The sequence below is a fragment of the Neolamprologus multifasciatus genome, chromosome 3, assembly GCF_963576455.1.
Source record: "Neolamprologus multifasciatus chromosome 3, fNeoMul1.2, whole genome shotgun sequence".
In the NCBI taxonomy this organism is placed as follows: Eukaryota; Metazoa; Chordata; class Actinopteri; order Cichliformes; family Cichlidae; genus Neolamprologus; species Neolamprologus multifasciatus.
In genome coordinates, this window is record NC_140441.1 from 36,568,433 (window position 1) to 36,589,089 (window position 20,657).

General features: G+C 39.5%; 2 protein-coding genes across 4 annotated transcripts; one reads left to right on the forward strand and one right to left on the reverse strand.

Moving 5' to 3' along the window:
• Positions 1–3,334: 3,334 nt before the first annotated feature.
• Positions 3,335–11,559, forward strand: LOC146522924 (uncharacterized). Of its 3 annotated transcripts, XR_014871069.1 has the most exons (7): positions 3,335–3,468; positions 5,242–5,371; positions 6,345–6,704; positions 7,335–7,427; positions 7,515–7,624; positions 7,697–7,957; positions 8,085–11,559. XR_014871069.1 is itself a non-coding variant. In XM_085142625.1 (6 exons), the coding sequence occupies exons 2-6, from the start codon at positions 5,305–5,307 to the stop codon at positions 7,739–7,741; spliced, it is 675 nt and encodes a 224-aa protein (XP_084998751.1). In that variant the 5' UTR covers positions 3,335–3,468; positions 5,242–5,304; the 3' UTR covers positions 7,742–11,559. The 3 variants fall into 3 exon arrangements, 2 of the variants coding, with proteins under 2 accessions (XP_084998751.1, XP_084998765.1); XM_085142625.1 differs by having other exon boundaries at positions 7,697–11,559; XM_085142639.1 differs by having other exon boundaries at positions 7,518–7,624; positions 7,697–11,559.
• A 3,573-nt stretch (positions 11,560–15,132) lies between these two features.
• Positions 15,133–19,610, reverse strand: LOC146522925 (uncharacterized). The gene is made up of 3 exons (XM_085154171.1): positions 19,512–19,610; positions 15,965–16,172; positions 15,133–15,545 (listed from the first exon to the last, which is right to left on the reverse strand). Exons 1-3 carry the CDS (start codon positions 19,608–19,610, stop codon positions 15,142–15,144), a joined length of 711 nt encoding a protein of 236 aa, XP_085010297.1. The 3' UTR covers positions 15,133–15,141.
• Between the last annotated feature and the right edge of the window lie 1,047 nt (positions 19,611–20,657).

Sequence of the window (20,657 nt, forward strand, 5' to 3'; positions counted from 1 at the left end):
CAGCTGCTGATTACTGACAGACGTCCAGCTGTTCTGTCACATATGTTTACTGAATGAACTTCAGCTGCTGATGTTGATGAGGACTGACTCACCAACAGATATCTTAAGTGTGAGAGCTGATGTTTGTCTTTCAGCTGAATCAGACGGCTGATTTATTCATAAACACACGTTTCTGTTTCTGTAAATAAATGATTGTTTCCTGAATTTGAGCCTCTTCTAGTCTCTTGTTGCTCTTCAGTGTGTGAGCCCGGCTGTGACCGTGTGTCACTACATACATCATGTTGGACATCATGTATATCATAGTCTGTGATTGTTTTCTGTCATTATTGTGTACTGACTGCACTCAGCTGTAAGGTCAGTAACATGTTTTAAATATCACAACTCTGACTTCCTGTAACTCATCCTTCAGTCTGGAATAAATTACAACCAACAAGAGACTGAAGTGAGACTTTAAGGCTGATGGGGTGTTGTCATTACCCTATGGTGCACGCTGTGTGAACATCATAACTTGAGAACTAGGCGACGTAGGATTTTCAGATTTGTGCCACAGGTCCATCTGCTAAATATCTCTGATAGGTAGGGAAAAGAGAGAAAGGAAAAAAAAACCCTAAAAGAAAAAAAAAAAAACATTTACCATCTATTCACCCACAGAGTTAATAAAGAAACTACAAGAGTGAACCCTCATCCTTTGTACTCACTACCTAATCATCTGGAGGCACCTTAAAAACAACCAGCCACTCGTAACAGTTGGGACAGGTCATTTGGCAAATAAATAAGCAAAAGAGATCAAACATGGAGGAACAAATCCTCATTTTCTCTGAAGACAGCAGCAACTCTTTAATGAGGAATAACTTTAAACAATTCCCTGTAACACAAAGTAACAGTGGGAGGTTTATCCTTAACCCAGTTACTAAGAACACATTTCCAAGCTAACAGCAATAGTTTATCACATAGTTTACGCTTTACAGTCACTCAAAGTCTTCACTGCAGGTGTTTATTCATCCTGAAAAACTAGAGCTTGCCACTAGAGGGAGCTACATATCAAGCTGTACTGCTGCTCAGCATAAAGGAAACACAATCTAAACACAATGTGACTGCTGTCAGCAGACATGCTCGTGTTTGTGATTGGTCAGATGCTGCCAACTCCATCGCTTTTACATGAATATGCTACTAGCTGGTTGGAAAGCCCTGGGTTTATTTATTGAGTCATCATATCCTGATCACTTAACAGAAATATAAAACTTTTTAAAACGGAACCCAAGTTTTGTCCTTTTGAAAAAAGAAATGGATCTGTGACATTTACATTTTCAGGAAGACTGTGTTAAATATTTTGGAATTCTGTTCACGTGTCAATAGTTTCATTTAAACATTTTTTTTCCTTTCATGCAGTTGTAAAAACTTTTAAAAACACAAATTCAGTCTGACATTTGTCAAATATAAAATCCTTAATTTTTTTATTTTATTTTATTTATTTTTTTAAAAAACTTTAAGTAACCTAACGCAGGGCTATGGAGGAGTGTTTGAATCAGATGAAACTGATGCTTCCTCCTCTGTATGTGACTTTGTGCAGACTGTCCCAGCGATGGACTCAGCTGGTGGAGCAGAGAGAAATCTCTCCACAACATCCAATCAGAGCTATTTTATACAAAATTAAGGTGTCATTTATCCCACAGTTGTCTCATGGTTTAAGGCTCTTTTTTTCATGCACACACTACAAAAATAGTTTTCTTACCATACTCTTTCACACCTTGAAAACAAGGACACCTGTTTGAATGCTGTTTATGACTACAGCTCAGCATTCAACACCATCATCCCAAACAGACTGGTGGGAAAGCTCTCTACTCTTGGACTGACACCTCCCTCTGTCACTGGGTCCTGCACTTACTCTCTGCGATTTCTCTCTGGCTCTTGACAAAGGCGGTCGCACTTTCTCCCTCTCCCTTCCTTTATCTTTCCTTCTTGGCTTTCTCATGTCTCTGTCTAGTCTTGTCTGCTTCTCTCCCTCTACCCTGGAAGAGTCTCACAGTCTGTTCTCTAAAACCTAAAAGAGGAATTATGGATTTGAGCAACTGGTGTCTGAATGCAATTGACACCCTTTTCTCAACAAGAAGCCTGGGTTTGGGAGAGCCCATTGGAGACGTCTATCTTTTTGGAACTGTGATAACAGGGTTCTTGCTGATCGGCGCTGGCGCTGGCCCTGGCTTATCGAAGAATAAAGAAAGCGGAAACGGCTGTTCAAATCCCCACAAGGTTGCCCGCTATGTTGATTGGAACGATGGAGCGAGCCGTGGCTTCTCAGAATGGGCTCATTAGACGCAGCACGGATGACATCTTGGAGAAGCTTGCGGCTGCTGTGAGTGCTGTTGATAACATCATGGAGAGGCTCACGGCTCTCCAACAGGAATGGTGAGGAACCAATGATGATGATGGACATTAGATTGACTGTAAAATTGACATGCAGTGGTTTGCATTAAAGGCTGGAGCTGAACATAACAAACAATTTCTCCCCTAATAACAAACTGTGTTTAGACTCTTCGTTCTAAAAGCCCTTGTACACTTATCTCCAAGGCCGAGTCGGACGGTGGGTCTGGGCCCAGTGCTGGATAAATAGCTGCAGGGCAGGATGGCTGTGTCTGGATCGGCTTACTTCTCACCCCTTACCCACCCCTATTGCTTGTAACGTGCTTCATGATGTTGTGATGTGAACATTGATGTGCTCTTTGTGCAGAGGAGTTTTTTTTTTGTTTTCTGTTCTTATGCTGTCTTCCCATGGGAGCCCAACATGAGTAGAGTTCTCTCTTTTTCCCCTCCTCGACTATGTGTCAAATATACAATGGCTTGCAAAAGTATTCGGCGCCCTTGAACTTTCCCACATTTTGTCACATTACAGCCACAAACATGAATCAATTTTATTGGAATTCCACGTGAAAGACCAACACAAAGTGGTGTACACGTGAGAAGTGGAACCAAAATCATACATGATTCCAAACATTTTTTACAAATAAATAACTGCAAAGTGGGGTGTGCATAATTATTCAGCCCCCTGAGTCAATACTTTGTACACATTTAGAATGATATCACAGTTCATTTCCAGATGCAACACAATGCTACGTCACTGGTGATTACAACACAGCGTCAGTCATGTTTCATGACACGAGGCACAAACTCAATAAACCTCAGTCCCGGAGCCGCAAACCGGAGCTGTGGGATTTTATACACTGGATAAACTAAAAGAGATATGGGAGTGTTGTTGTTGTGTCGTCATGACGACACCATGGAAAACATTACACATGACGTCTTAATAAGAGCGTCTCCCTGACAGCCACTCAGCAGTAGGAGCGGAGGAAGTCCAAGTCGACCCGTCAGTCTCTGCACTTGTTGTTATGTCCCGGCTCAGCTCGTCTTCTTACAGTTTTCCACTCTGGACTTTAATCTTGTGCTCGGCTTTCTTAATCGCACCTGTTCAAGGTAAACCGATGTTTTACTTAATCTCTGCTTTCAGCTTAAAGCTAACTTTAGTGGGTACTATGACTGTCGTGTCTGCAAGGAGTGGGTGAAATAACCGCTGGTTTGTCACAGCAGGTTGGTCCAGAGTTAAACTATTCTCAGCTATGCTGCAAAATATTACTGACGCCTTTAACTTCTAATAGCAGCCCATGCACTTTGAGTGGAAGAAGACTGTGTCACGATTTATGATGTTAATACATATTACAGTAGCTAAATCCTAAACATTATTATGTTATATTATGATCAATAAATGATTTATGGTTTCCACTGCGGGTAAAAAGTCATATACTGTTAGTTAACCCCTAAAACAAGACTGTAAAATGTGATGTACTTCCAGAGTTCAGTCAGCTACAGTCACTATCATTGGTTACAATAATGATATTACACACATAAAATATAGCTACAGTATAACATGGATAGATAGGATTTAGTGAGCTGCAGTCTATACACCCATGATATCCCAACAGTGCAGTTCATCAGTAATGGTGTGCATGTTGAAACCCAGAACAGAGTTAAAGTAGAGATTTCAGACACATATTTTTATTACCGTAAGGAAATAAATCTGCAAACATAAAATCTGCTCAGAATTATTTCTGGACAACAGCTGATGTTTTAAAACTTACATTCTTCTTTCCTCAGTCTGAGGATCTTTGTTCAAAAGCAATAATAATGACAGATGTGCCTTGTAGTGTAGATTGTGTGTCGACAAAGTTGTGAAAACCCCGATCTTCCACACAGACAGAGGCTGCAGGTCATTTGCAGTTATTTCAATGTGAACTGCTCTGGGAGGATCATCCCAGAGACTCGTGCTGAATGTAGAGCACAGAAACTAAAGTTATGATACCAAACTTGATATGATACGATTAATGTTTGGCTCATTCTGTCCGACTGAAGCATTTTTTTCTCTGCTGAGAGGCCGAGAATTCATTTATGAACTATTTATGTAAATTATAGTATAAAATGAGGAGTTATACTGTTGGCTGCTGTTGCTCTGTTATCTCAGAATGGTTTATACCTTATTGTAATCTGTACTGATCTGATGCCATGCATCAGCTCACCTGTGTTTGTAGTGTGCTGAAGAACAGAAATGCTTTTACAAACTGATCAGACCGGAGCGTCTGGTTTGACTCAGTGTCATACTGCCTCTGCCTCAGCTCCAGCAAACTCACATAATCTTGAACAAGCTGAACTTTAGACGTCAGCTGCTCCTGCAAACACAGCTGGTAAAATCTTCACTGCTGGAAAACAGTGATGATGTTTCCATGTAACAGAGGTTCAGTCAGTTTCTTACACAGAATTTCATTTAGAAAAGAAAAACTTAGTTTTTTTAAATCCAGCAACATTTGATTTTTGTCTGATTTTGCCAGATTTGACCACACTTTCCTGTTCAGAATAAATAAAAACAGATGAATGATGGTTTGTGGGGATTTCTAAAGCATGTTCCTGTAAATCATCTCTGTATGCTGCTCACTGATGTTCTCACTGTGTTGTATTTTTCTGATTTCGGTTTAGTTTTCAATCATTTTAGAGATTTTTAGGTGTTGCTCAGGATTCCCCTCACTCTTGAAATTAGTAGATTTCTGTTGGTTGTTGTTGTTGTTGCTCGCAGCCACCAGCTAACATTAGTAGTTGGTCAGTATCGTAGCGGCTGACATGCTGCTGAACATAAAAGTGTAAATATAAACTGAGCAGCATGTCTGTGTTGAGATGTAACAGTTATATTTTTGTCTGCAGCCTGAATGTGAAGATGAAGAAGAAGAAGATCTGATCCCCACAGGCTGTTAAGAAGATGACATCATGGATTTCATGCCTTTCCTTGTGGTCCCACTGTGGACTTCAATTCTTTACTTGGATTTTGTTAAAGGTAAATAACGTTTCTATTACGTTCTAGTTCATTGGTATTGCACAGACTCTGTGTTTACCTTATTTACTGTATTTCCATGAATGTTGGCACACATTTCAATAAATCACTGCATCCATTTCACATTTTCCTACAAAGAATTGAAAGCAATGAAATGCAGCTCAATACTTCAACAACTTTGTATTCACAAGCTGCACGGATTATTTTGCAGACCAATTTTAATGCTGGGATATTTTAATTTAGTCCTTGCTACTGTCTTAAGCATTCCTACCAGGTCATGAGTATTTGGTCTTATTTGGAACAAGTTCTGAATGTTGTGGGACAAAGATTTATTTGCTGCTTTGTACATTGTGCAGTTCTGACGTCAACCAAGTCTTTAAATTTAAGAATATAACATTTAAGGAAAAGTGGATTTGCTGGTTCTCTTGAAGTGGTTTTACTTATTATCCTTATTGCTCTTCTTTGCAGAATGTATGTGTTTTTCCCCACACTTACAAAATATATAATTCAAGGAAGTCTAATGGGACAATACTGTGTGTGTGCGCGCGTGCGTGTGTAAATGTATGTGTGCGTGTGTGTATATATGTTTGATTTATGAGATCCTTAACTTTACAGAGTATTGTGAGAGACTTTGATATTTTGCTTTCATATAAGTAATGTGGGGAATGCAGAATAGTTTATGCTTCTTGAGGAATTTTATTTCTGATAATCTAATTCAATGTTATTTATAGTCAGTTTTCTATTGGTCGAATATGTGTGATTCCCAAATATTATCAATTTTGTTTGTAAAAAGTGTCAATGTTGATTTATTATAGTCAAACCAAGTTTGTATCAGCAAACAATAAGATTTTCAATTAGTTTGAAATTTCACATGTATGTCAGTAATGTACAATATGGACAGGAGCATGTCAGGAAAAAAAGTTCTGATGTTGTCTAAAGTTGTGAGTGTGTCTGCTCCTCTTTGTCTCCTCAACAGGATCATTTGTAGTGGATGTGACACAGAGCTCCTATCAGGCAGAGGAGAACCACCACATCACACTGGAGTGGACGTTCACCACCAAACCAGACACGTCCATCTCAACACTGAAGATCTTCTGTATCCTGAATAATGGCCAAAAATACTGGACTTTTTATCATCTTTATGATGGTGTCGAGTTCTCAGAGGATCAGGATGAAAGGTTTTCAGGACGAGTCCAGAGTGACAAAGACGCCCTCAGAGAAGGACGACTCAGACTCCAGCTGTCCAGACTCAGGACTGAGGACTCGGGTCTGTACCTGTGTGAGGTGGACAAAGGTTATGGCCGCGGCTACAACAGCTGCAGAGTCACCGTCTCTGGTAAGACAATTCATTTATACACATGTGATCAATGAACTTGAGATAAGAATGTATATGTAAATGTAACACCAAATAAACAGAAGATTATTGGTTTCGTTTTACAGCTGGGGTTATATTTCTTTGTTTTTTGTTTACATTGACTCGTTGACTTGACTTGGTAATTAGTGTGAATGCTTTATTATCTTTATTATTATTATTATTATATATTTTTAAATGGTTTCTTTGAACTCTACAGCGTTTGTCTTTAATTACTTTAAAACAAGAGTTGGGCACAAGTTCGAATTAAATTGATCTTCAGTAAACAAACTGTAAAAAGACTCAAAGATCATCAGTTTGATCTGTGGGAAAAAAATAAGCATCTTCTTGTAGTGCCACTGCAAGTTTGTGCCATGTGTCTGTCACTGTGTGAGGAACTTAAAATGTGACGATAATTTAAAAAGAAATTCACATCCTGTTGAACTTTTTATTGACTTTTGATAAACTGAATGCTATTTGATTAAAGACATTAGTACCAACTTGACATTTTAATGTCATTCTGTAGTTCAAACATCACATTTCAAACACTCTGGTTCTTACGTCATATATTTTTATCAACTGATTACAACTCTAATGATTTTTGTGGTTTTCTAGATGCAAACTTCACTAAAACCTCGACGATGGAGACACCACTGCTTTCCAGAAGCCTCCACACTCTGGATCCTGAGGACGTGACTCAGAGATATGGTGAGAAGACAGTCTAACTTTTTTCTGCATCATTCCTGTTTGGGGTTTTTTGTATTTGTAGTGACCTTCTTTTGTTTTCTACATCAGCAGGTCGATCCAGGGTCCCTGTGGTCGTCGCTGTCATCACCTTATTATCAGTTGTGACTCTCGCTGGTTTTGCTGCATATTTCTCTCTCCACATCTTGCAGATACTTAAAGTAAGAAACAAACAAACATGTTGTTGCTTCTTGTGTTGTCAGACTGACTCATTACTCTACATTTTTCAACAGAAGCATCCAGAGGATGAGACACAAAAACAACCACTACAAGTCTAGCTGCTTTACTCAAAGTAATAATGGTCTTAATGGAGCTGAGAGTGTTAGAGATTTATCTTTGCTGGATCTTCACAGTCAGGTCAGGGATTCAAACCAGCAAACACACTCAGGTCCAGCAATAAATTTAATTTATATTTTTGAATTTAATGTAATCTACCCTACAACTTTGTGGACCGGCGCAGCTAAATACCAGATTCCTCCAAACTTCAAGAATCGGTGAGTAAAAAATCCAACTTTTCTCTGCATCATTTTTGTTTGGTTGAGTTTTTGTGATAATCATTTTATGTTTTTAGTTGGTTTATTTACTGACTGACAACCTGGCTTATTCTCCTTCTTTTAACAGAAGCATTTAGAAGATGAAGATTTTTCTGGATTTATTGCTTTTGTTTGTCTGTATAAACTTTGTTGTGCCATCGGTGTAGTCATCACATCATAATGTTTTATTACTATTGTTGTATTTTATTTATTTATGCCTGATGGTAGTCCAATTTTTTTTTAGTGTTGGTTTTTTTTTGTTATTGTACTGAATGAAAGTTCTGTTTGTAGTTTTTGTACATCTGTTGTGTTTCAGGGATATTAAAATGCACTACAGGCTTTTTCAGCTGATTCCAATTCTAAATCAGAATCAGAATACTTTATTAATCCCAAAGGAAATTATGGGTTACAGCATGTGAGTTAACTAAAGTGCTTGAACTGTTCAGATTAAATTGCTGGATGAACATCAAATCTGCATACATGCTATTACTGCACATTCACAGAGTGTGTGTGTGTGTGTGTGCCCTCCCCCCCTCCATTTTTTGCACAAGTCGAGGAGCGTGTCAGGTTACATTTCCCTGTGTGTTATACTTGTATAACTATGCATGTGACAAATAAAGAACCTTGAAATTTCACTTGTGGTTAGTAACACTTTGAGTTGTCAGTAAGTTGTTTTGGTTTCTTTTTCTTTGGTCAGAAGTTTTCAAAAACACAAGTTACACCAAATGTTGTATCACCAGAACACCACACAGCCAATCAGTAACAAGAAAAATTATGATAATAAAAATGGAACACAGCTATTCTAAGTTAAAGCCCAGGAATAACATCAGTTTTAAGATATGTTTCAAAAACAGCCAACAAGGGGCCAGCCTAACCTGGGCAGGGAGATCATCAGTTTGATGCGATGACTGAAAAGACTCAATGATGCTGGTTCTCAGTCTGGTTTTAGGGACAGACAGGGGCAGCTGGTCCATGGACCTTAGTGATCTTGATGGAACACATGAGGTTAGCAACTCAGATATGAACGATCCATTAAAAGTTTTAAGAAGCAATAATATCTTAAACTCAAAACAGACATTTAGGCCAAAATGGTGGAAATATGCATATTTGACTCCAAAGTTCATCACTAATGGAGTACCATATGGCTGCAGTGGCCCAGGTCCAAGAGAGAAGCAGCTCACACACGGAAACCACTGGGTCTGAGCACAATAACTTTAGTTTTACTTTCATTGAAAATAAAAAATAATTAAGGCCATCTGTGCTTTGATGTCCTTTAGACAGTCCAATAGTGTTTTCAGGAAGCTGACATTATTTCTCTTTTAGGCGTATATAATGTGAGGGTTCTGAATCTTTCTGAAATGTTAAAACCAACAAAATGGACACATAACTTTCTTAGCAGCACCTTTACTCTCCGCACACATCAACAACAACAACACTATCTGTGCACAGCCCCCATGAGACTTCACTCACCACTCAGGAGTCAGAAAATCAATGAAACAGGTGATTGCAGGAAAACCAACGAGGTAGAGTCAACACATACGTATTACTGAAATTGAAAATACAAGAACACAGTGTTCATGATGCAAATGGGCATATAACTATACCCCTCATAGACACCTCTGTGTGTTGTTTCCAAGCTCCTAAGACCACATTTAATAAACACACATCCATTCACAAATAGATGATTAAGGAATGAAGGTGCTGTTTCAAGAATGCCTGTTTGTCCACATTTCACGTGCTTTCATTGAAGTTGTGTAGACCACAGTGGAGCTACTTCTTCGTGAGCCAAAAAATAAGATGTAGAAATATTTTACATTACTTTATGTAACCCAGACTGTCACGGTTCGCTTGAGGACTCACACGCAGGACTCAGAGGCACAGTCAGTATTTATTACAGTTCCACCAGGTGTATATACAAAGCAGTGACAGGGAAAAAGGCTCCGGGGAAATCCAGGTAGGGAAAAGACACTCGCTCCTCTTCTGACTCTCTCCTATCGTGACCACTCTCTCCAGACACTCACACAAAAGGAATCTGCTCGGGGAATGCAGGGTCGGGTCCAGGGGATCTATGTACAGAAGGAAACACACGTTAGAGGTTTTGCGCAGGGAAGCAAAAGAGAACTTGCTCAGAGCCGGGCTGCACTGACGCGAGTCACACACAACGATCCAGCGATGAGTAGAAGCCACTCCCTGGCTTAAATGCTGGCTGCACTGATGAGGCCCAGGTGTTTCCTCTTCAGAGGGGCGTGGGCCGAGGGCGTGAACCCACCATGAGTTCCGCCCTGGCGAGAGAGCGAGAGAGAGAGCAAGAGAGAGAGAGCAAGAGAGAGAGAGAACACTACTAGTCAGCGGCCTGCTGATCCCCTGGCCGTGACACAGACTGTCTATTTATCTTTATTAGGCTAATGTTTAAACTGTTCACATGCTGGTGACTTGTTTCAGTTAGTGGTGTTAAAACCTCTTGAAATTTTATTTTTCTACTGCATGACTTATATGAAGTATAGTCTAACCATCTGTAACAGATATACACACACAACAGGGATTTGTTTGGTCTTGTTCAAGCAGTTTCAGCTACTTTGTCAAAACAAGACTGGGCGATGCTGACACGACTCCAAAATCAGTGCAAGTCTCCTTCAGCCTCAGGACAGGAAAAGCCATTTCTCACAGAACTTCCTAACACAGAATCATTTGAAAATAAACTGAAAACAAAACATTTTAGTAGGAAAAAAATAAGTACATGTAACATGTTAACAACATAATGATACAACACTCTGACACCTCTGTTATTGACAACGAAAGAGTGTGTTTACAAAATGTCAAATCTTTGAGCTTGGATGAGACTAAAAGTGCAATATGCAGTAAAAAAAAAAACGGTCTGAAGATAGTTCAGGTTGATAAGTTGGAGAAATGAGGTATTGAGACTGTCATGGTCCTGAGTCTGCCGACTCAGTGTTTTGTGTTTCTTTGTGCTTTTGTTATTCTGAGTATGTATTCTGTTATTATTTGCCATTTGTTAGGGTTCTGTTCTGTGCCTGCCCTGGTCCCACATCTGTGTTCTGTCTGTCTATGGTGTCACACTGTCTGCGTGTGAATCTGTCTAAGTTCAGTGTCTCGTCTAGTTCTCTGTGTCTGTGAGTTTCCTGTCTTATTCTGAAGGTCCCCGTCTCATGTGAGTGTGTTCAGTTTACGTTTCCCCTGTCCTGTCGGCTCTGATTTCTCCCAGGTGTGTTGCCCTCCTGTCTCTCATCTCCTAATTACCTGGTGTGTATTTATACTGCGTGTCTGCCTGTGCTCCTCGTCGTGTCATCTGTGTTTCTCTGTGAACCTCCCGTGTAGTCTACATTATTCCATGTTTCTTCGTGTCTCTCTGCTCCTTGCCCCATGTCCTCCTTTTGTGTTAGTTTTCCCAGTTTAGGTTTATGTTTTGGTTCTGCCCGCTTCTTGGTTATTACTCACTGTAAATAAATGTCACTTGCACCTCCACCACTGGCTGCTATTTGGATCCTCCTTCTCACCTCCACACGACTGCCGCCCCAGCCGTGACAGAGACAGCAGCTCTGTGTATTCGTTCTCTTAAGATTTCAGGGAAACTGGCCTTTAGCTCCATTAGGACAACATTAGCTGTCCACCTGTTAGCTTCAGTCCTCAAACTGAATGAGAAGATCCTCATGCTCAGACCTTCTTCATCAAGTTCTTTGCACTGGTGTGTGAGGATGAGTCATTCTGTATGAAACAAATCTTTAGGAAAAGGAACCATCATGCAACGTTTTTTAACACATGTGAGCACTGAAAACATTAGAAAAGTGTTAAGTTTGTGTGTTTTCCGAGACAGTCATTAAAAACGGTCACAATAAAAATCATTCAGACCTAAACTCTGCTCTAATATCGACATGTTACAACTCCAGAGTCAGCGCCATCAAATCAGTTTTAAAGAATTTAGAGAGAAACATGTTAATGCAGTGTATGGACGGCACACTGGCAATTGAGGATTCAAATTACACTGAAAACGAAATGAACAAATATATTTTGATGTGTTCACTTGTTGCTCAGGTGTGGAAGAAAGCATATCATGTTTTTGTCATGGATGTGCATGGGCGTGCATTCCCATGCTCTGAATGAAGAGATACGACCTGTAGATCTTTCCCAACACATCAACATCCAGACAAGAGGTGAGCAATTACCGACATGCAATCTACAGGCTGTTAGATCAATTAATACAATTTGGAGGACCCAAATCACTGGTGGCAGGTTGAACAAAGAACAAGTGAGATTTTAGAAGTGTAGAAGGCCAGAAAACAACAAATCCACAAAAGAAGGAGCACAAACAGGAGCCTCAGTTAAATTGACAGAAGGAGTCAAAAAGACGTCAAGACAAAGACGTGGAGCATAACTGCATGAGAAACAGAAGGGGGAGTCACAAATAAACCAGGAAGTAAAAACAGGGAAGCCCCTGGCAACATCACAGGGTCACAGACAGACAAAGACATGACCAAAAACTAAACACTGACCAAGTAGTACATCATAAATACGTGTCATTTTACCTAAAGTTATAATTTGTTCATTAGACTAATCATTAGATTGAAAGTAAATAATAAACTGCGGGAAACTGCTACCCAGACTCCAAACCTGAAGTCTTTAATAACAAAAACATTCTTTCAGAAAAGTTCAGGAATGTTACTCAGTGAGGTGGGGACCAGTTTAGCATACACCTTGGTGACTCATGAAGATGTGTATTTGTTTGTTTTTGTCTCCTGGAAACAGGAGAATTCAACACTATTGTCACCATGGTGAAATAACAACAACACTTAGCACATAGCCCCACCCCTCATATTTATGTCTGAGCCATTCTTAAAAGGTTTTGCTTTTACTTTTAATTAATTAAGACACGGTCATTTCACTGACAGTTTAAAAACACATGGTTTTTTGACTAAAGGAGACTGATGTGATCAACAATATGGACGACCACAAGAGCCACGCACATCGAAATAGAAAGAATTCTGTACTTAATAATTAATTGTAGAATAAATTCTGCATTTGTAAATTCATTTTTGAATTCCAATTTACTAAACTGATTTTCAAAATGCTTTTTAAAATGGTAATGAGGCACCTGCTCCATGAGACGTGGAAAGTGGTGGGGGGCTCTGAACAAGCAGAATGACAAGGCCATTTGTTCCTTGGACTCTGAAGATAAGGGAAACTGCCAAGAGCCCTTGATTAATCCAGCATTATGAAATTCACTCTGGCACAGCTGGCTGCCGGCAGAGCCCACAGGCATGTCACTGCAAACCCCTCTGGCCTCTGCTCGGTGGTTGCTGGGTAACCCCTCATCTGGGGCTCTTCCCAGGAGGGTGGCACGGTTACCGTTTGGTGGTCCTCCTCGGGTCCTCGTATTCTGGGGCCTCTGGATGTCTGGGGCCCAGATCTCCTCCATACCTGATTCATGTCCTCTGGGACGGGGCTATGGCTCCCCACACTCCCTAGCAGATCGTTACATGGAGAAACCTTTTGAATACAAGCGTGCTGATCCACACAGGTGTGCACACATGTGTACACACGGGTGCTCACAGACACAAACTACACCTTTCTTGGCTGCTAACTTAAAGCACATTGTGCACTGTCGATCTTGCGTACTGCACAATAACATTTAATATTTAGTATCTACTGTTATTTACTGTTAGCTTGTTTATTGTGGTTGTGTTGTTTTTATTATGTTGCTCTTTATTAATTGTTTTCTTCTGTTTTTTTCTTCTCTCGACAGGTGATCCAGGTGTTTTTTTTTCTTCCCCCTTTCTCACTTTCTCTCCCTCTTTTTCTTTCAGTTTTTCTTTCTCCTTGTCCTATCCCCCAGCCATGTCTGTCCCATGTGTAACAAGCAAAAATAAAATAAAATATATACAAAATATGTATCAAATCTGTTAAAAGTGCTCTGATAGTTTCATATTTACAGCATTTATAAAACTTCAAAGAAAACAAACTTTCTGTCTCTGATAAACTTACTTGTTTTTTGTGCTTCTTTATAAACAAACATCCACCTCCTCCACCCAGGATCAACAAGATGAACACCACCACAGCAGCAGTGATCACTCCTCCTCCAACTTAGAGTTTTTAAAAAAGAAAGAAAAGGTTACTGCAAAAATAATAAAATGATTTATTGTTAGTGTTGAAAAGTATGTTCATGATATTTCACAGACAGAAGCTGGAATTAGATTTAATTTATTATTTGATGCCACAAACATGAATTCATGATCAGTTATATATTAAAGTGGATTCCTCTTGTGTGACCTCATGTCTGCTTTGTTTTTGTAAAGACTTATAAAAATGTGTTACCTTAAACTTTGGTCTCTTTATTTAAATCTGATGTTTGGAAATTTTGGGGCTGTTGAGTTGTTTCTGCTTCTGAAAATTAAGAACAGTGACACAAACCTCTTGGTCATAAATATTTTCTGAATTTGATCAATGTAATCTTTTATTGGAATGTATTCATATAAAACTGAGTTTGTAGACATTTGATTATCATGAGCTTTTAAATTTCTCTGATGTTTGTTTGATCCTCACTGAAAATTCAGACCTGTTCATACTTCTACATGTTTCTCACAATATAAATCCACACTCGGCTCTGAAGTCAGCTGACTTCATGTTTCTACCAGGGACTGAAACATGAAGTCAGGACAGAAGAAGCACAAACTGCAGTTCCTCTAATGTCCACACGAGGTTTCAAAAGTGACTCGGTGCTCACAGACTGCTGTTAAAATGTTTCACTGTACAGCAGAAATAAACACATTTACATCCTGATACAAAGAGTGATTTGGTCTTTGTGGTTAGTGTTATATATAAAATGTGTGTACAATTTATTTGTGTTATTTTAATAATATAATTTAATAATAACATTTATATGAATCTGAATTCTGATTCTGAAGTTTTGTTGTTTAGCACTAGTAAATGGATATCTGTGTCGATGTGATTGTTTCATTTAAATGCTCCCAGAAGCACCAATGACACAAACAGCTGCCTGAGTTTGGACCCTGCCGACTTCATTATTATTCAAACGGGATGTTGAAACTATCAAAACCAAACAAGTTTTAATCTTTTCCAACAACTAAACATTATGTTTACAAATATATTTTATGTTTGGATCCAGCCTTGATCTATTTTAACAGCTCACAGTGATCACATGTGTATAAATGAATCATCTTACCAGAGACGGTGACTCTGCAGCTGTTGTAGCCGCGGCCATAACCTGTGTCCACCTCACACAGGTACAGACCCGAGTCCTCAGTCCTGAGTCTGGACAGCTGGAGTCTGATTTGTCCTTCTCTGAGGGCGTCTTTGTCACTCTGGACTCGTCCTGAAAACTCTTTGTCCTCTGAGAACTCGACACCATCAAGCAGATAATACAGAGTTGAGGGTTTTTGATCAGTTATCAAGCTACAGAGGATCTTCAGTGCTGAGATGGACGTGTCAGGTTTGGTGGTGAACGTCCACTCCAGTGTGATGTTGTGGTTCTCCTCTGCCTGATAGGAGCTCTGTGTCACATCCACTACAAATGATCCTGTTGAGGAGACAGAGAGGAGCAGACACACTCACAACTTTATACAATATCAGTACTCCTTTCACAGTGAGTCAGAGCACTGACAAAAACCACTGCTTTGTTGGTTGATTTGTTTCATGATTGTTCTGCTGGGGAAACAAAGCAAAATTCTGTGAACCTGAAAAACTATGAAACTTTACCATAGTCATGTTTGGTGTTTGCTGACATCTAGTGTTCTTCTTGTGATGGCGCAAAAAGGAAAACTCCTTTGAGCCTCTGCTGTAACCTGACACTGTCTCTTTTGTGGTTTTGAAAGCTGGATATTTTTTTAAATTCCATGTGAGCATTAGAAAAATAATACTGGAAATATTTCAACACAGAAAATGGCTGTTTGCATTACTTACCAGTTATATACTAAATGAACGCAAAGTAGTTGTTACCTTTAATGAAACTGAAGCAGAGGATGAAATTGCAGAGTGAAACAGGGTTAGGGTGAACCCATGGAGGGGGTTCACTCTCACCATGGTCTCCTTTGCTCTGGGGGCCTCTGCATGTCTGGAGTCTTGATCTCCTCCATACCTGCTTCAGTCCCTGGAGGACGGGGCTGTGGCTCCCCACACCCTCTAGCAGATCATTACATGAAGGAACCTTTTAAAAACAAGCGCGTCCATGCTCACAGGTGCACACACGGGTGCTCACAGACACAAACTACACCCTTTTTGGCTCCTACCTCAAAGCACACTGTGCACTGTTGATCTTACGTGCTGCACAATAATGTTTAATATTTAGTATTTACTGTTATATTCACATAGATCATTGTGATGTTGTTTATTATGTTGCTCTCTTTTTTTTTGCTTGTTTTCTCTTTTTTCTTTCTCAACAGGTGATCCAGGTGATTGATATATGTATTTTTTGTCTGCTTATTTTGTTGGTTTGTGGTTTTTGCCCTTTATCACCGTTCCTCTTCACCGCTGTTTTTCTTTCCCTACCTCTCTTTCTTTTCCCCAGTCATGTCTGTCCTGTATTTAGCGAAGTGAAAATAAAATAAACAATAAAAGGTGAATCAAATAGACCAATACAGCAAGGCTGGGATGGTCCATTTGGTAAAGTAAATCTGTTGGGCATCTTTCTTCGCCTTTAGACAACAATTCTGATGGCAAAAGAGCCTAGCGGGACAGGCAAGAAAAAAAAATGCCCAACAGATTTTATTTTGCCAAGTGGATGATTACAGCATTGCCATACTGGTCCACTTGATTAATCTTTGTTATTTATTTATTTTAAGTTTTAAGTTATTGCAAATGCAACAGAGATGACCGGGGATAGGAAAGGGAAAGATGTAGACAAGAGAAGTTCAAGAAAAGGAGAGTGCAGAGGCTAATCCTACACTTGAAGCCACTGAGGTGGTCATTGGTGGGGTGATGCGATGCTGCCACTTTTATGAATGAAACCTGTTACAGCCCAGTAACTCACTGTATACTTACGACTGTGTAACCACATCAAACACCACCTCAATTGTCAAGTTTGCTGACAACACTGCTGTGGTGGGCCTGACCTCTGACAACACCGAAACGGCCTACCTGGAGGAGATTGCAAACCTGGAAAATTGGTGTCAGGAGAACAACCTCTTCCTAACATAACAAAGTCAGCTGCAGTTTGAACAAAAACACAATGCTGATGTTCCCTATAAAAACATCATACAGGCAGAACTCTGCAGACTTTAGTGAGACAGTAAAACATCACAATAAAGTTTAGTAAAAAAAAATGTTTCTGTAGTTTCATGTGGTAGAAACAAAAGTCCAGAAAGTCAGTTTCTGCTTCAGTGACCCAGCAGACTGACAGTTAATCCAACAATGAAGCTTTTCTTTAAAGTGCTGAGAATCAAATATGGTTAGGTTTTAAGACACATGAAAAATCAACAAAAAAAAACATAGTTTAAGATCTATATGTTTTATATTCAGACATTCAACCAGAGACAAATCATTAATGACCAAACAAGTTTTTTATCATTTGTGATGTGATTCACTTTGCTTTCAGTTCAAGTTTCGAAAGAGTGGTTTTACCACAACAAACCTTAAACAAAGAAGCACCATTTAAAAAAACAGAACAATCAAACAGTCATTAGTTCCTGTATTTAACTAGAGTTATTTTTCATGACATTGTAAAAAGGCTAATGCAAAGAAGAAATGTAGACTCTGCCCAGTCTCACTTTCAAACCACTCAAATCCCAGTTGCAGTAATGTGGGTGGAGTACTCCAACAACAACCTGCAGGTTGGTACCAGGTGTTTAATCTTAAATCTCATGTAAGGAATCAAAAACGAAAAGGAAAAATCACTGAAGAGGAGCCCCTGGTGGACCCATGACTGACTCACAACTTCCTTATAATTTTACACACTTCTTTTTTTGTTGAGGGTTCTGTGAAAATGAAATAATACTGCTTTCATTTTCTCCTATTCATAAATATGATCAATATGAAAAAGCTATTTAACCTTAGTTCCCAGATTATAGCAAACGATATCTGGCTCGGACAGTCTCGGTCATTGTGTCCTTGGGCAAGACACTTCACCTACCGCCTACTGGTGTTGGCCAGAGGGGCCGATGGCGCAATATGGCAGCCTCGCTTCTGTCAGTCTGCCCCAGGGCAGCTGTGGCTACAACTGTAGCTTGCCTTCACCAGTGTGTGAATGTGAGAGTGAATGAATAGTGGCATTGTAAAGCGCTTTGAGGGGTCCCGAAAAGCGCTATATAAATGCAATCCATTATTATTATTATTATAAGATTAGTGAATATTTAAATGAATGGTAACTCTGTCATTTATCTGTAATGGTAGACCACAGGAATGATGATAATGAACAGACAGAAAAATATTTACTGTTAAACTGCTGTAACTGCATTGTTTTTTAACCAAAGTCATTATATCCACCTGCAGACTGATGAATTAAGTGAAATGTGTTTAAAAATTGATAAATAGCTGAGTGTGAATGTGTTAGCAGCTACACTGACATCAGTGACCAGCTTAATGTCTCTTCAGATCATCATTACTGACGCCAGATTAAGTGAAGCCAGAAAACAGGAAGATGACTGAGGAAGTGTAACTCTGACCTGAGTCTCAGTGCAGTTTCTGTTCCCTGTGTTTTTTGAATGTTTGAGTTTTTGCTTATATTATATTATATATATTATATATTATATTGTTTAAATTAGTGAATTTTCCTAAAATTCAGATATGATGACAGCCTAACATTGACCATCACTGCAGATAGGAGGAGATTATTGGTGCCATTAAAGTCATTTAACTACAGTTTGCTTCATTCAAGATCAAATGTTTTGAGGATTAAACGTATTTCTCACAGAGTTTGTTTCCTTCAATAATCTAAACACATGGCATAAAAACATCATATATGCAGAACTCTGAAGACTTTAGTGAGACACTAAAAATTCAAAATAAATCAAATCTTTCTAAAAACCTTTCTTTAATTTGATAAAGTGGAAACAAATGTTTTCAGATAAAATAAATGAGCTGCCACTGCTCATTAATCAGAAGTCCTCAGCTTTAGCTCTCAAAGCTAATTTTACTGGAAACTTAGTCACACATTTACTCAGTTAACAATAACAGCGCTCTCCTGCATATCCATGTAAACTGAACATTTTATAGTAATAGAAAATCTATTACTGCTTCAGTGACTCAGCAGACTGACACTATTCTTTAAATGCTGTGAATCAAATATGTTCAGGTTTTCAGATACAATCATAATAAACATTATAAACAAATGAATCATAATGGACTGAATGTCTAAGATCAATATGTTTCAAACATGCACCCAACAACAAATCATTAATAACCAAACAGGTTTCCATCTTTGTAACATGATCCATTAAACTCACTGTGCTTTCAGTTTGAGCTACTCACAGTGTTTTTATCAACACAAACATTTTAAAAAGCAGAAGTGAACCCATGAGTGAGGAAATACCCAGACACCGCTCAGTCTCACTTTCAAACCAGTCAAATCCCAGTTGCAGTCATGTGGGTGGAGTAGTTCAACAACAAACTGCAGGTTGGTACCAGAGTCAACGCTCCGTCCTACAGTCATTATGTTCTTGTACTGATCTGTGTCGTGTCTTTAAACTCGCTCTTCTACTTTCAAGGTAAACAGCTTTTATTTAGAATCACTCTCAGTCACATTAGCAGCTGTGTAGATTATAGACCAGGGGTCGGCAACCCTAGGCACGCGTGCCACAGTTGGCACCCGAAGGGTTAACTAATGACACCGCCATAGCTGGACTGGCCATCGGGCATACCGGGCATTTGCTCGGTGGCCCGGTGACTTTTTTTTTTTGTAACAGTATAAACAACAAAAGGTGGTGGATTGGCCAGATGCTGGCCGGTGTGTAAAAATAACTCAGTTGTTTGGTGGTGGCATCGCGGAGCTTCCACAGATTCAGTAAAATTAACAAGTGGTGGAGGCCAGCAGGTGGATGAGGGAGATCGGAGTCAGGAGGAGGAGAGACCCGAGGCAGCCGCCAGTCCGAGCATCAGGTGAACTGAACTTCTGGTAAGAAGTTATGACCTGCAGTCTATCTGGGTCAGATATAAACCAAGTTTAGGTGGAGTTTATTTTCGTTGCGCTGACTTTTTACACTCAGTTACAATAACTCGTACTGTGTACTAGCTAGCATGACGGAGTTTTTATACTGCTGGGTGGGTGCTATGATGTTACTGATGTTGAACTTTATTTAATTTATAAGGTTAGTTAGTAGAGTTGCCAACCGTCCCGTAAAAAACGGAGTCGTCCCGCATTCAGAGAAAATATCAGGCTTTTCGTGTTGAGCTGAGAGGGGACACAGTTTGTCCCGGACTTCAGCTAGAATGAAAAAGACACAAAGGTGGAGTTATTCTGTCGTTACGCTGCACAGCTGCCTCTTCTTCTCTCATTCTCACCCCTCTCTCTCCTGTTGCTACTTTGTCTCCTGTTGAAACAGATCAATGATCAGCTGACCGGCTTTTCTCTCTTGTTTGTTTATCGCCCACTTTGCACCAGAAAGAGGAAACCAGCGGATGTCACGCTAAACAACAGCAGCACGTTTAAGTTTGATCAGCTGTTGTTAGAATTTATTTAATATTAATTTCTAGTATCAGC